This window comes from Eutrema salsugineum, unplaced genomic scaffold, assembly GCF_000478725.1.
Source record: "Eutrema salsugineum unplaced genomic scaffold, Eutsalg1_0 scaffold_2, whole genome shotgun sequence".
Lineage (NCBI taxonomy): Eukaryota > Viridiplantae > Streptophyta > Magnoliopsida > Brassicales > Brassicaceae > Eutrema > Eutrema salsugineum.
Window position 1 is genome coordinate 8,940,841 of NW_006256829.1, and position 10,136 is coordinate 8,950,976.

At 40.0% G+C, this 10,136-nt stretch overlaps 4 protein-coding genes across 8 annotated transcripts; 1 reads left to right on the forward strand and 3 right to left on the reverse strand.

Annotated features, from left to right (window-relative positions):
• Positions 1 to 12: 12 nt before the first annotated feature.
• On the forward strand, positions 13 to 1,562 carry LOC18016837 (uric acid degradation bifunctional protein TTL). Of its 2 annotated transcripts, none has more exons than XM_006401053.2 (4): positions 13 to 331; positions 420 to 521; positions 601 to 739; positions 904 to 1,562. In XM_006401053.2, exons 1-4 carry the CDS (start codon positions 47 to 49, stop codon positions 1,338 to 1,340), a joined length of 963 nt encoding a protein of 320 aa, XP_006401116.1. In that variant the 5' UTR covers positions 13 to 46; the 3' UTR covers positions 1,341 to 1,562. The 2 variants fall into 2 exon arrangements, with proteins under 2 accessions (XP_006401116.1, XP_006401115.1); XM_006401052.2 differs by having other exon boundaries at positions 907 to 1,562.
• On the reverse strand, positions 1,539 to 3,669 carry LOC18016838. 3 transcript variants are annotated; one of them, XM_024156509.1, is made up of 6 exons: positions 3,538 to 3,669; positions 3,216 to 3,367; positions 2,976 to 3,123; positions 2,552 to 2,801; positions 2,038 to 2,462; positions 1,539 to 1,875 (listed from the first exon to the last, which is right to left on the reverse strand). In XM_024156509.1, exons 2-6 carry the CDS (start codon positions 3,244 to 3,246, stop codon positions 1,764 to 1,766), a joined length of 966 nt encoding a protein of 321 aa, XP_024012277.1. In that variant the 5' UTR covers positions 3,247 to 3,367; positions 3,538 to 3,669; the 3' UTR covers positions 1,539 to 1,763. The 3 variants fall into 3 exon arrangements, with proteins under 3 accessions (XP_024012277.1, XP_006401117.1, XP_024012278.1); XM_006401054.2 differs by having other exon boundaries at positions 2,552 to 2,807; XM_024156510.1 differs by lacking the exon at positions 3,538 to 3,669 and having other exon boundaries at positions 2,552 to 2,807; positions 2,976 to 3,107; positions 3,216 to 3,285.
• A 550-nt stretch (positions 3,670 to 4,219) lies between these two features.
• LOC18016839 lies at positions 4,220 to 6,645 on the reverse strand. Its single transcript, XM_006401055.2, has 9 exons — positions 6,545 to 6,645; positions 6,416 to 6,466; positions 6,288 to 6,309; positions 6,056 to 6,167; positions 5,907 to 5,939; positions 5,216 to 5,341; positions 5,023 to 5,129; positions 4,857 to 4,928; positions 4,220 to 4,763 (listed from the first exon to the last, which is right to left on the reverse strand). The coding sequence occupies exons 1-9, from the start codon at positions 6,635 to 6,637 to the stop codon at positions 4,369 to 4,371; spliced, it is 1,011 nt and encodes a 336-aa protein (XP_006401118.2). The 5' UTR covers positions 6,638 to 6,645; the 3' UTR covers positions 4,220 to 4,368.
• Positions 6,646 to 6,783: 138 nt separating this feature from the next.
• On the reverse strand, positions 6,784 to 9,914 carry LOC18016840. 2 transcript variants are annotated; one of them, XM_006401056.2, is made up of 8 exons: positions 9,847 to 9,914; positions 9,647 to 9,684; positions 9,434 to 9,551; positions 9,257 to 9,333; positions 8,856 to 9,179; positions 7,985 to 8,491; positions 7,634 to 7,846; positions 6,784 to 7,170 (listed from the first exon to the last, which is right to left on the reverse strand). In XM_006401056.2, the coding sequence occupies exons 1-8, from the start codon at positions 9,893 to 9,895 to the stop codon at positions 6,946 to 6,948; spliced, it is 1,551 nt and encodes a 516-aa protein (XP_006401119.1). In that variant the 5' UTR covers positions 9,896 to 9,914; the 3' UTR covers positions 6,784 to 6,945. The 2 variants fall into 2 exon arrangements, with proteins under 2 accessions (XP_006401119.1, XP_024011167.1); XM_024155399.1 differs by having other exon boundaries at positions 9,434 to 9,554.
• Positions 9,915 to 10,136: the final 222 nt, after the last annotated feature.

A 10,136-nucleotide genomic window follows, 5' to 3' on the forward strand; every position in this document is an offset into this window, starting at 1 on the left:
GTGAAGGAACACAAAAAAACAAAAACAAAAAAAAAAGAGAGAAAAAATGGCGATGGAGATCGGAGAAGATGAATGGTTGGTTTGCTGCGGAAGCTCTGATTTCGCGAAGCTGATGGTGAAAACAGCTCCGTTTAACTCTTTAGAAACAGCGATCGAGACTGCAAGAGACATCTGGTTCAACCAAGTGAATGTTACAGCTTGGCTTGAAGCCTTCGCTGCTCATCCTCAAATTGGGAATTCTCCTTCACCTTCTGACAACTCCGATTTTGCTCGTCGGAGCGTAGCAGAGCAGTCCACCGCCTTTGCCACAACTTCTGCTTCTGCCTTAGAGGTGATTGGATCTCTCCACATTTTCTTTTCGTCGTCTATTCATCTTCTCTTCTTCTGATGATGATGAAGAATTGTCTTCGCTTTCTTAGGAGCTTTCCGAGTGGAATGCACTCTACAGACAAAAGTTTGGCTTTATATTCATCATTTTCGCCTCCGGCAGGACTCACTCTGAGATGCTCGTCGAGTTAAAGGTCAACTTGGCATTTCCAAGTCAGTTTTTCTTAGTAGTCCCCAGCCAGTTACAGATTCTCCAAATCGCCTCTTTTTCAGGGAAGGTATGAAAACAGACCGATAGTGGAGCTCGAGATTGCTGCTAAGGAACAAATGAAGATAACAGAGTTCCGCATTTCAAAGTTGTTTAGCGATAAGGCTGAAGTTGTTTCACAAACTGAGTCAACAAAACCTCAAGGTATTTTTGGTGATTCACCAAATTTCTTTCTTGTCAAGATTGTGTGGGGCTTTATCTCCTAGGAGCTAGTTTGACATCAAGAATATGCCTTTTGGAATACCCTCATAGTTATCTTCCTCTACTCGTGTTATCTGTAATCTTTGCTGCTTGCTTGCTTGCTTCAGAAGATCGTCTGAGAATCATAGGAGGGCATTTGAATGTTGAAGCTGAAGCAAAAGTTCCCAAGAGAAGCAGGCCACCCATCACGACCCATGTCTTAGACGTCTCGCGTGGTGCTCCAGCTGTAGGTGTTGAAGTGCACTTGGAGGTGTGGAATGGTACTACTAGTCCTTCTTTTCGTCATGGAAGTCGTGGGGACTGGTCCATTGTGGGAACTTCAGCTACTGATAAAGATGGGCGTAGCGGGCCATTGATGGATTTGGTTGAGGCTTTGAATCCAGGGACATATAGAATAAGCTTCAACACTGCAAAGTATTGCCCAGGCGGCTTCTTTCCTTATGTTTCCATTGCATTTGAGGTTACAGAATCTCAGAAATGGGAGCATTTCCACGTCCCGCTGTTGCTTTCACCATTTTCTTTCACCACATACCGTGGGAGCTAGAGCTGATGCTGCACCCTGTCTTCAATACATTTGGTTTTGGGTGGTACCGTTACTGGACATCTATAAGAATTGCTATAAAATAAAATCTTTATTTGTGTATTTCTTTGGCTTTTGTGATTATGTAGAATCGACAATGAATTAAGAAACAAGCAAAAATGTTGTGTTTTGATCTAAACTCCATTGTGATCAAGACAGTAATGGTTGTTTATATTATATTTACCATATACCATATGTTAGACATCTTAGGAGATTCCAAACTTTTTGCACAAAATTTTACCATGTTCTCAGCTTGAGAGATTTCCAAACTTTTTGCACAAAATCATGACCAACCACAAAACATAGCCTCTACAAAATGGTCAAACACACAAGTGAGATCTAAAAAGCTTCCGCACTAAAGCAGCTTTTACACCTCCTAGGCTAAATCTACCGTGTTCTCCAAAAGTTAGCAAACTCTCTGGCAATTGACATCATATTGCTCCAAGCGCTTGAATTTTCTCCTGTTTTCACCCCACCAGCCCCTTTCTCTGAAACTTGTCTGCAAAAATAACAGATAAGAAATCAAACTGATACTGCGCCAATATGATTGACTTGAAATGACTTTTTCAACTACTCAAAAACAAGGGATCCGTCGATGAACTAAAGTATCTGTATATGCACAAGCAGCTAAGGAGAGACCTGGTTTTTATGTATAAGATACCTGGTCTCAGTAGGCAAAACATTTCCTGAAACGGCAGCTCCTTCATGATGGTCTGCTTTTGACTCTTGACTACCTAAGCGCGTCAAATTTTCCTTTTCATCAGTCTCTGAGGTTTTTGAAGATTCCTCTAATACTATCGCCTTACTTTCCGGAAAATGAGTATGGCTATCGCATTTACTGTCAACTTCATTGTTAGGATCTGTCTCTGTTTCTGTTTTGTCATGTGTTGCAGTAATGACAAGATTGCTGTCGTATTTTCTGTCAACCTCATCGTTGGAAGCTGTCTGTGTTTCTTGTTTATCATTCGTTGCAGTACTGACAAGATTTTTATCCAGAAGATTAGGCTCATGAGAATTAGGGTGAGAAGAATCTATTGTAGCCTGCGCCTGATCACTTCCTATCTCAATCGTATCAGGTCTGCCAGCCTGTAAAACAAATGCAAGGATAGCTGAGTCAAGTGATAAGTGCAGTCTTAAGGAAATTTAACAGATCACACAGAAACAAGGGTATTTACTTGAACAACCACAGGAGATAAATGTTTTGCATTGCAAGCAGAACTATGCGACTGAGGGTCATTTAAAGTCTGTGAGGAAGCATCATCTGGTACAGAAGCAGGTACGTCTGAGAGGGCTTTAGCTACGATTGGCAAAAATGCTTCTGGTTTCAGTTTTAGCTCCTGAAAGATTTTCCTGACAAAGTAATAACCGCCTCCCACTTCCTTGTGAGTAGCACTCAACGAAGGGAATCTACCAGCATTAGCTGCTCTGTAGCTGCATACACAAGAGTAGGTATGTTCGTGATTCTGAGGTTCAGATACCTTGGCTGCAAATATTGCTATACATGTGCCTATACAAATGCTCTTATGAATATTTTGACAACTACGAGAGAAGCATAACAAACAAAGGATATAGAAAAGAAAGCTATGGAGAATGAATTACTTGCTGACAAAAGACTCAACCGCAGCTCGCCGATCATCTTTTGATAGTCTTTTGTAAGCTTTAGAGGTTTTTAAAGTTTGGCAAACAGCAGGAGAGCTATAGAACTTTGCAAGCCGCAAAACATCAGCATTCCTGCGTGTAGCAGACACTGCAGAAGGCATCAAGGTAACAAATATGCAGCGACAACATTCAGAAATTGGATGGAAACACATGAGAAAGGAAGGGTAATAGCTCTGTTACATGTAAGTTGTTTCAGCTGTTTCAGAATCATCACAGTGCACACCCGTCGTTTACGAGAAGACACAGTTACCAGGTTCGGTTCTAAGACTGTGACACTTGTATGTCGGCGCGATCAATTCCACGTAACAACTCCATAACTTGATTTTGTTACCCTAAACATCACAATAGACGGCGATTCGGATTGTTAAAATTTTGCGAGTGTATAACGACTGATCTAAGTAAAGTTTATGCGAGTATCAATTTCTTTAAACTAATTCATTTTATGAGAATGTGAACTTCAGATTGAGATAAAACCTTCCAAAAGCGATAAGAAGAAACTTACGACCAGAAAGGAATTAGTCACGACGGTCGGAAAACCGAGAAGCTTGCTTGGAGGGGTTTGAGACACACTAAAAACACGGCGAAGAGCGAGGAAAAGACCGTAGGGTTCGATTTCGTTTTTTCCTTCCTAATTAACTCTTTAAGCAAATGTAATTTCATAAATAGATTATGCTTCTATCTGAAAATGGGCTAAATCCGTGCAACAACAAGAAAAAAACAAGGAAAATGGGCTAGTTCCTGTGGCCCATCGAATAATCTCTTCTTCTTTTTTGCGTGCTGGTAAAGACTTCATCCTTTCCGAAGATTAATCTGGGTCCCACATCTTCGAAAAAACCCAAATATTTGATGCAAATGAACTGTATAATATTCCCGACGATTAACAAAAATCTGAACTATATAGTTTAGTATTAGTAATAGTGATGTCGTAAGAAAAATATATAATCTATAATATTTGGGCCCCTTTAGCAAACGAACTAGTAGTACTGTGTTTGTGTTCTGGTGTCTCATCTCCTCTAATAACGTTACGAATACTATTTAGAGAAACGAATTTTCATGCCACTAATTCTCTTCACAACATTCACAGTGACCAGACCACTAATCTCTTTTACGACTTTTCCTTGTACATTCATCACATAACTTTCTTGAGAAAATATATGACTCTACCATTACCATATGTACATGGTTCATAGTTCAGACATTAAACACTTGAACACAAGTGCAAAACAACAACTTGTTGTTTATTTAGGTTAAGTTGTCACATATATAATGCAATTAGAAAATATTTTCAAATCTATAACATATTATAGAAAATACTATATAATCACATGCATAATCAAGTTACATCCTCGAACAATGTTATTTCCTCCACAATCTTGGCCATGCTTCCGATTACTTGTACCCAACTTTCAGCTACTTTTATGATTTTTCCATCTAAAATCTCCACCAATGTAAAAGCTCTGACCGTGCCACTACTCTCAAACTCTGCTGCTCTAACCGGTATTTCATTTTCCCCAATTCGTCTCCGAGAGTAGTTTCCCTGACAGTTTTCCTCTTTAACCCTCGGAACTATTGCACCATTCACATAAACGGTCTGGTTGTCACTGTCTTGCACAACCATTTCTCGATTTCCTTTCCCCGATTGCAGCTCTTTATGCATGTGTCCAAACACAACTAAAGGAACAGACAACTTTGTTGTCTCCTTCAACTGGCGTATTGCCTGCTCTAGATCTGTCACCAAACCAGCCAAAAATCAGCAGTTTGGAGTCTGAAGCATGGAAAATGCCATTGATGCCAAATTGAAAAGAAGCCAGCTTACTTCACCTGGATCACCATGGTCACCGCCTTCGTCCCCCCAGTCTCTTCCACATATATCCTCTGCTTGAGAACCAAGACCTTGCAAGACAAAAAGACCACTACTTAACCCTTCTATGTTCAACCTGACCTGCGTAAGACTAGAGGAATAAGAAAGCTTCAAAGTTTGATGCACCTGTTGGCCCGTTATGCGCAAGAATTATAACCACGTGATCTTCCGGTGTGCCATGTGCTGCTCGACAAATACTTCCAGCACTTGCATCCATATCATGAACTCCATATCTAGAAAGCGACAATGAATGATATAGTTCATACTTTATATGGAACACACCGGAACATACATTTCTGCTCATGTTTCAAATGCTAACCTCTGGACAAGCAGCTTTTTCCGAAACAATCGATCTCCTCCATGTGAAAAGGGCCGACCACCGACAATGCTGAGCTTAAATGAGGGGAAGTCCACGCGTTGATATCCTACGTGCTCATCACCAAGGCTGTTGGTTGCAGCGGTAAACAAAAAGAAAAACCACAGGAAAACTTTTTGGAATCCGTCTCCAGTAAACCAAAACCAAAGACGCAAAGACTAGATGAATAATGATAAAGCTAGGGATCACAAAAAGAAAAACCAAAAGCTCCATTTCAAAACACCAAAAGAAAACATTTCCTTGGGGTTCAACCGACAAACCCTCTCCCTAAATGAGATGGGTCTCGCGACGAGTACTCTCTCCTCTATATATGGAGTTCCCGGAAGAAAGTCCTAATTAAACCATGAACAGAGATCATAAGGTAAAGCAATGAGTTAAACCTATTTGAACTACTTGATAGTTATCATGAGAAAGCCTAACATCGACTCAGGGTTTGGACAGGATGCTCATTAGATATTAGAGTTGCTAAACAATTAAAAAAAAAACCATGGCAGCAGAGTGTTACATTACATGTAACATCCCCCAAGATAACCAGGTAGAAAAACTAGAGGAGCAAGCAGAATCCATATATGACACAACACGCGAGGGTTTCAATAGACATAAAGCCTCAAAGCACTAAGTGATAAAAGCTCACATATCGAGTTGCATTTGAACACGGTTTTGTCTCCTGAAAGAAACAAAAAAAACCAGAAAATAAAATTTCAAGATTATAAATCAAAGCACAAGACTAAAATTTTGAGAAGGAGGGTAAATCAGAGAAGAGTTAAGTTAGTGGCAAGACACCTTAATAAGTCATGGGTGTGCCAGGCATCATGATTGCCCAATATAACTGCTTTAGGGAGAGGAAGAGCTGCAACGCTTTGCACGAGCGGGACGTTCTCCTCACCAAAATCACCTGACATAATTTTGAGTTAAGATTAAAATTTTCTGAATTAATCAAAATCATTAAAAGGTAGTATAAAGAACCCCATAAAGAAAAGTAGAGAAATTGGAAATGAAAACAAGAGAAGCCTACCAGTGAAGAGCACCAAATGCGGCTGCAAATCAAGTTCATAACGGGATTTAGGGTTCATAAGCCACGGGAACATTTGAATAGAATAGGAGATGGAAAGTGGTTTAGAAAGATAAAGGAAATTAAAGGACCTGCAGTAGGCGAAGAGCCTTTCGATCTTCATCTAGATCCCAGAAGCCATGCTTAAACACAAGAAGAAAAAGATAAACAAATCAACAAGATAAGTGAAGGTGTGAGACATAGAGAGGAAATAACATTACGACATCTCCGACAACAGCGATTCGGACAAGAGAAGAGGACGCCATTGGAGGAGGACAACAGACCAAGATCATTGTTGTTTCGAGCCGATACATATTTTTATTATAACCTGTAAAACGCCGTCGTTTTCTTAACTTTTGTAAGTTTGTTTGCTATACTATCGTCTTTTTAAGATTTAGATTTTAGATCCAAGCTGGGTCAGATTACAAGAGATACAGTGTGTAGAGACACCTGAGCGATTCATTGATTTTGAAAGAAAAAACGCATATAATGCTACAAAGTACATTTGTTATCTTCTAGTATACAGCACCCACCCACCAAAAAAAAAAAAAAAAGAACCCATCCATGATTACCAAAAAGAATGCCTCTTTCTACTATTTACTATTACTGTATCAATCAGTTATTAAGTCTTCCCTTCCTTTCCATCTTCTACTGTCACAACTTGAAGACGCTCTGATAACTGCTCCACAGATGAGGTCGCTTCTTCCCCGTTTTCTTTCCTCCCTCCTTCTTCTCCCACCTTTCGCCTCTCTCTTTCATCATAGTAGCTGAAATCATCCAGGATCGATGTGTGTGCCTCGTATTCTTTGAATATTCTGAGCATCTCAATCCCCTGACGCAGCTTCACCTATTATTACACTTCATCAATCAATTAACTCACTTCACCACAAACTTTATTTTTTCCTATATTTCATCCAATTCAAGTGTTAACCCACTTAAAAATCTCTCTCCCCTAAGCCTAAAAACCTTTCAAGTGCACTCTTTCTTCAAACTAAACCTTATAATGCCATCAGTCTAGTTCCAGGAGAAACTATAAAAGCAGTCATACAAACTCGTCATCTCCCTCTTATTTAGCTTCCATCTTTCATAAACCAACAGCTATTAACACGTTTAACCTATTACACATCCAAGGATTTTCCCGGGGATGTCCCTCCTAGTCATACATGATAATTTAACACAAGACTTATGCACACAAAGCCCAACACTTGCCAACAGACGCAGATCATTATGGCACCGATATCTAGTGACAGCAGCGAATGAATGATCATAAGACAACACAATGCAAGGTTACGACAAAAGTAAGTGCCCACCTCTTGAGAGTCTCGGCTGTGCGTCACCGGCTTGTTCTCATTGTTTTGTAAAAGAATATGACAAAATCGGTTATTTGGTACATCTTTCACAATATGCCATTTCACTGGGAACTGCCCACTCCACCTGTCTTGCTGCCAGTAACCAGCATCCTTTTCAAAATCTACAGGTCCGACCATTTCCGATACCCCACAGAATTGTCCACTAGCATTTACCTGCAACATTCAAACTCTGATTAAACTTACTGCTCCCTTGAAGCAACAGGGTGTTGTTTTCTAATTGCTACAAAAAATAAAATTATCAATTACATCATTGGTTATCCTCCGAAAAAATATATATAGGAAAGGCCATACCGAAAAGAACAGAAAGATTGGACATTTTCCACTCATCTTCTCCGCGTCCCTATAAGCAGTATCTAATTTTTTGTTGCCGTGCGGTGTGCTGGCCCAGACATTATACTTGATACTTCTGTGGACATTGTCTTCGCTAAATGACTTGACGATAAAGAATTTGGCATTCTTATAATCCGTCACAAATTCTGGATGGTTATACAGACTAGGATTTGGTCCAGCTGTACTAGAATCATTTGTTGAATCACCAGCAGAAGAGCAAATTCTGGAGTTGTTCTTACTCTTTACCCTGCTGGATGCCCTTGGTCCTCGATTTCCAAAAAGATCAGTGGTGGTGGATAAAGAACTGTACTCCCTCTCCCTCCGTTTACCTATGTCAGGGGTAAATCTGACTGGATTGTCATATCCATAATATGAGGCGATAGAGCTTGGACTCTGGTAAGAAGATCCTACATGATAATATCCTCCCAAAGAAGAGCTTGAAGCAACTCCATTCCCATGCAACGGTAACTGATAACAGGTGACAAAAAAATGTGAGCAGCCCATAAAACTGTGAACTAATTTGAATGTAAAGAGTATGCCAAAGACGCCATCATTCTCTAAAACATTTACATGGAAGAAAAAAGCTAACGACTGAACGCCAAAACAAAAAAATGATCATTGAATTAAAAATGACAAAATTTCATGGCTATTCTAGATTGTGTATCTGTATGACTTCAGAATCAATTCAGGGAAAGGCTAAAGAGATGAACTCACGTAGTGATACTAAAAATCAGTGGCACTTTTATGCAGTTTACCAAATCAACCCAAATAAAGGATTTGTACATCAGCCAAAACACGTTAAACAAGAGAGGCAGATAGAAAGAGTTTAAACCTGTGAAGCATTATGGTCGTATGGGCCAAGTATACCCATCGTTTGAGGATAAGGTATAGAGGATGTTAAAGAGTTGGCCCCTTGATTCCCAGATAAATTGCCTCCACCATATCCCCCAAATGGAACCATATAACCAGTTGTTGGGTCAAACCGGGAGTTATCACCACCAATTTCTGACTGATTAAAATGCATAGATGAAGGTGCACCAAAATGTGGGAAATAAGCTGGGGAGATTGGAATTTGGCCATCCAACATTAGAGATGGGTAATGGTTGAAGGTGAAACCAGGCTGGTACATAAAAGATGAATTGTCATTGTAGACAACCTGAGTGCAAACATAAAAAAGAAGGTGATTATGTATCAAGAGCAAAATAGAACATAAAATGGGCAAGTCATCCTAACCTGTGGCACATGCAGGCCTTCATGGGTAGTAGAATATTGTGGGTATCCATCCCAACTATTGATGCTTTGTGCATAACCTAGAAAGCAATAACGCAAATGAGCACTCACAGTCGTAGTCGTTTGTTGTTGTTGTTACCAAAAAGGGGTTATTACGAAGAGAGAAGAAAACATAATTACCAGGATCCCAATCGTAAGGATAGAGATTTGTAGGGGGTTGAAAGACGTTGTAATATGAGGAGAGATCAGGAGAAGGACCAACGGAAGAAGAAACAATCCTTTCATCTCCGGGAGAAATCTGCTGGTGGAAAGGAAACGACGCATTTTAAACCTGGGGTGAGATTTGCTTACAGAGAGAAATCAAAATAGAAGGGAACATAGAGGAATGATTACCTGATCGACGCCATTATCCGCCATGACTGGCCTTTCCCCTGCGCGAAGTCAACATATCTCGTCAGCAGTAGAATCAGAGAGGGAGGAAACGAACATTGGAGCGATTAACGGCTTTATAATGGTCTAGGGTTTGAGTCGAATTGGGGCTTTTGTTCATTCGAAATACGAAAGAGAAAGGAAATGAGGAGGGAAGAGTGTACCAGAAGAGACGATTCGATTGCGCTGATTTCTGGAAGAAGCGGGATCCATGGAAGAGAGATCTGAGAGATCTGAGGTTTTTTTTGTGAGATTGGAGAATTTTGAAAGACTTCTTTGTGCACTGTTGTGGGCCCGTAATTAAATACAAAAAAAAAAAAAAAAATAAGGATTCGTTTTTAAGGCGGTTTTTTTTTGGACGTTTTTTTAAGGCGGTTTAAAAGAAGTTAAGAAGAGAGAATGAGAAGTGAGAACACACTCATTGCAGCCAACTCCGAGAACACACTTATGACCA

Bases quoted from the DNA above. Each gene is read 5' to 3' on its own strand.
- LOC18016840 (XM_024155399.1), bottom strand. From the start codon at position 9,895: ATGGATCCCGCTTCTTCCAGAAATCAGCGCAATCGAATCGTCTCTTCT. The intron at 9,334-9,433 runs GTAATTATGTTT...ATTGCTTTCTAG, and splicing joins TCCTTACGATTGGGATCCTG to GTTATGCACAAAGCATCAAT. The intron at 7,847-7,984 runs GTATGGCCTTTC...TGAATGTTGCAG, and splicing joins CAATCTTTCTGTTCTTTTCG to GTAAATGCTAGTGGACAATT.
- LOC18016838 (XM_006401054.2), bottom strand. From the start codon at position 3,246: ATGATTCTGAAACAGCTGAAACAACTTACAT. The intron at 3,124-3,215 runs GTAACAGAGCTA...TGCCTTCTGCAG, and splicing joins ACAGCTGAAACAACTTACAT to TGTCTGCTACACGCAGGAAT. The intron at 2,463-2,551 runs GTAAATACCCTT...TTTGTTTTACAG, and splicing joins TATCTCCTGTGGTTGTTCAA to GCTGGCAGACCTGATACGAT.
- LOC18016839 (XM_006401055.2), bottom strand. From the start codon at position 6,637: ATGTATCGGCTCGAAACAACAATGATCTTGGTCTGTTGTCCTCCTCCA. The intron at 6,310-6,415 runs GTCCTTTAATTT...CTTGATTTGCAG, and splicing joins AGGCTCTTCGCCTACTGCAG to CCGCATTTGGTGCTCTTCAC. The intron at 5,940-6,055 runs GTGTCTTGCCAC...TGTTTCTTTCAG, and splicing joins CACACCCATGACTTATTAAG to GAGACAAAACCGTGTTCAAA.
- LOC18016837 (XM_006401053.2), top strand. From the start codon at position 47: ATGGCGATGGAGATCGGAGAAGATGAATGGTTGGTTTGCTGCGGAAGC. The intron at 522-600 runs GTCAACTTGGCA...CCTCTTTTTCAG, and splicing joins AGATGCTCGTCGAGTTAAAG to GGAAGGTATGAAAACAGACC. The intron at 740-903 runs GTATTTTTGGTG...TGCTTGCTTCAG, and splicing joins TGAGTCAACAAAACCTCAAG to AAGATCGTCTGAGAATCATA.